The 2,196-nt window shown below is 53.3% G+C and overlaps 1 protein-coding gene across 1 annotated transcript; it reads left to right on the forward strand.

Moving 5' to 3' along the window:
• Positions 1–3: 3 nt before the first annotated feature.
• On the forward strand, positions 4–458 carry LOC101662035 (60S ribosomal protein L32-like; the record flags this gene model as incomplete). Its single annotated transcript, XM_045299315.1, has 1 exon — positions 4–458. A coding segment is annotated over one exon (453 nt), but the record flags the coding sequence as incomplete, so codon positions are not given.
• Between the last annotated feature and the right edge of the window lie 1,738 nt (positions 459–2,196).

A 2,196-nucleotide genomic window follows, 5' to 3' on the forward strand; every position in this document is an offset into this window, starting at 1 on the left:
GTCCTTCGGCGCTGCCCACGGAGGAGGCAGCCATCTCCCACCGGCATCGTGGCTGCCCTCAGACCCTTGGTGAAGCCTAAAATTGTAAAAAAGAGGACCAAGAAGTTCATCCGGCACCAATCCGACCGCTATGTCAAGATTAAGCGCAACTGGCGTAAGCCCAGAGGCATTGACAACAGGGTGCGGAGAAGATTCAAGGGCCAGATCTTGATGCCCAACATTGGTTACGGGAGCAACAAGAAAACCAAGCACATGCTGCCCAGTGGCTTCCGCAAGTTCCTGGTCCACAACGTCAAGGAACTAGAAGTGCTGCTGATGTGCAACAAATCTTACTGTGCAGAGATTGCTCACAACGTTTCCTCCAAGAATCGCAAAGCCATTGTAGAAAGGGCAGCCCAGCTGGCCATCAGAGTCACCAATCCCAACGCCAGGCTGCGCAGCGAAGAAAATGAGTAGATGGCCCGTTTGCAAGTTTTATTTGTGCTAAATAAAACCATAAATGAAAAAAGGGATCTCAGTCCTCCAGTGCCAAGGACTGATTTTGCCACCGGCCACATGAGTTTGACTGAGGAAGACGGAAGAAGAGCCAATGCACTTGAATTAGGGTGCTGGCGAAGTTGTCTTCGAGTTATCATGGGCTGCCAGAAGAACCAACACACCTGTCCTTGGAGAGGCACAGCCAGATGCTCCTTGGAAGCAAGGAGGCCAAGACTTCTTCTCCCGGACTCTGGACATGTTGCCGGGAGAGCCCAGTCCCTGGAGAAGGACCTCCTGCATGGTAAAGTAGAGGGGCAGTGGACAAGAGGGAGACCCTCGTCACGATCGGATTGACACGGTGGCTGCAGCAATGGACTCCGACACAGGCAGTCCTGTGAGGATGACGCGGGGCCAGGGAGTGCTCCCTTCTGTTGTACATCAGGTCGTGGGGTCGCTGTGAGTCGGAACTGACCTGAGGGCACCCAACCGCAACATGGGACTTCGAATGAGCGCTTTGAACTTCAGAAAGGAGTGTGGCTTGAAGGGCGCCCTGACAGGGACCCCTTGGGGCCCTGAGCAGAGGATACAGGTAAGCTGGGTCCCCACACCCGACCCCTGGAAGCGGTGAGATAGTACGTGTGTGCTGCTTTAAGCTGCCACGTCTGTCATGTCAGCGTGGCAATGGGTAGCTAACACAGGGGGGCTTGAGCAGCAGGTACCTGCAGTAGCTCATATGTCTGGGCTTGAGACCCAAGCCAGGGGGGAGTCCAGGGCATCATGAGGTGTGAGACAACCGGAGACCAGGAGGCTGGATTCAGGTCTCCATGTGCCCACCTGCCCCTGTCGAGGTCCTACCCCAGCCCCCACCCACCCTATGCAGACCCCGCCTGGCTCAGTGAGCCTGCGTGGAATCCAGTGGGTCTCAAGGGGTGACCTGTGAGGTGGATACATAGTTGGGGGGAGAGGACTCAGATTCTGGGTCTTCTTGGATTCAGACCAAAGTTGGGATGACCCTTGTGCTAGTCTGGGTACTTTAGAGAAACAAATCCACAGAAACTCATACATAAGAGAGAGTTGTATATAAAGGGTAAGTACACATTAAGAAAACATCCCAACTCCGTGCTGTTCAAGCCCACAAATCCATTAACCCATATGTCTGACACCAATTGGGCTAGAGAGCAACTGACAGCAGCAGCAGCAACAACGTGTGTGTGTGTGTGTGTGTGTGTGTGTGTGTGTGTGTGTGCGGACGTAATGGGTAAGTACACATTAAGAAAACATCCCAACTCCGTGCTGTTCAAGCCCACAAATCCATTAACCCATATGTCTGACACCAATTCACAAAGTCCTCCTCCTCACAAAACACACACTATGACGCTGACTGCAGAAGGAAAGCCGAGTCAGTGAATGTGTAAGCATCTCAGAGCTGGCAGGGGTCTCCACACAGGTGTTCCAGCACTCAGGGCTGCATCAGGGTAGGTCCATGCGGCTTCCCCTCAAGGATGTCTTGCAGGAAGTGAACCTTGCCAGCTGAAGCAGGGAACTGGCTAAGGCAGCTGCACCCTGGTCCGACCATCAGAGAGCAAGAGACCCGAGAACTAGAAAGGTGAGGCTCACCGAGCCACTTATCCCACCGCCCTTCATTTAACCCCACATGTGTTTATCGGCCAGGTTGGTACAATAAACTAATTATCTCAACCCTCTAACCCGATCTCAAAT

Source organism: Echinops telfairi, unplaced genomic scaffold (assembly GCF_000313985.2).
Source record: "Echinops telfairi isolate 266 unplaced genomic scaffold, ASM31398v2 ScPeMD7_7458;HRSCAF=8496, whole genome shotgun sequence".
Taxonomy (NCBI): Eukaryota; Metazoa; Chordata; class Mammalia; order Afrosoricida; family Tenrecidae; genus Echinops; species Echinops telfairi.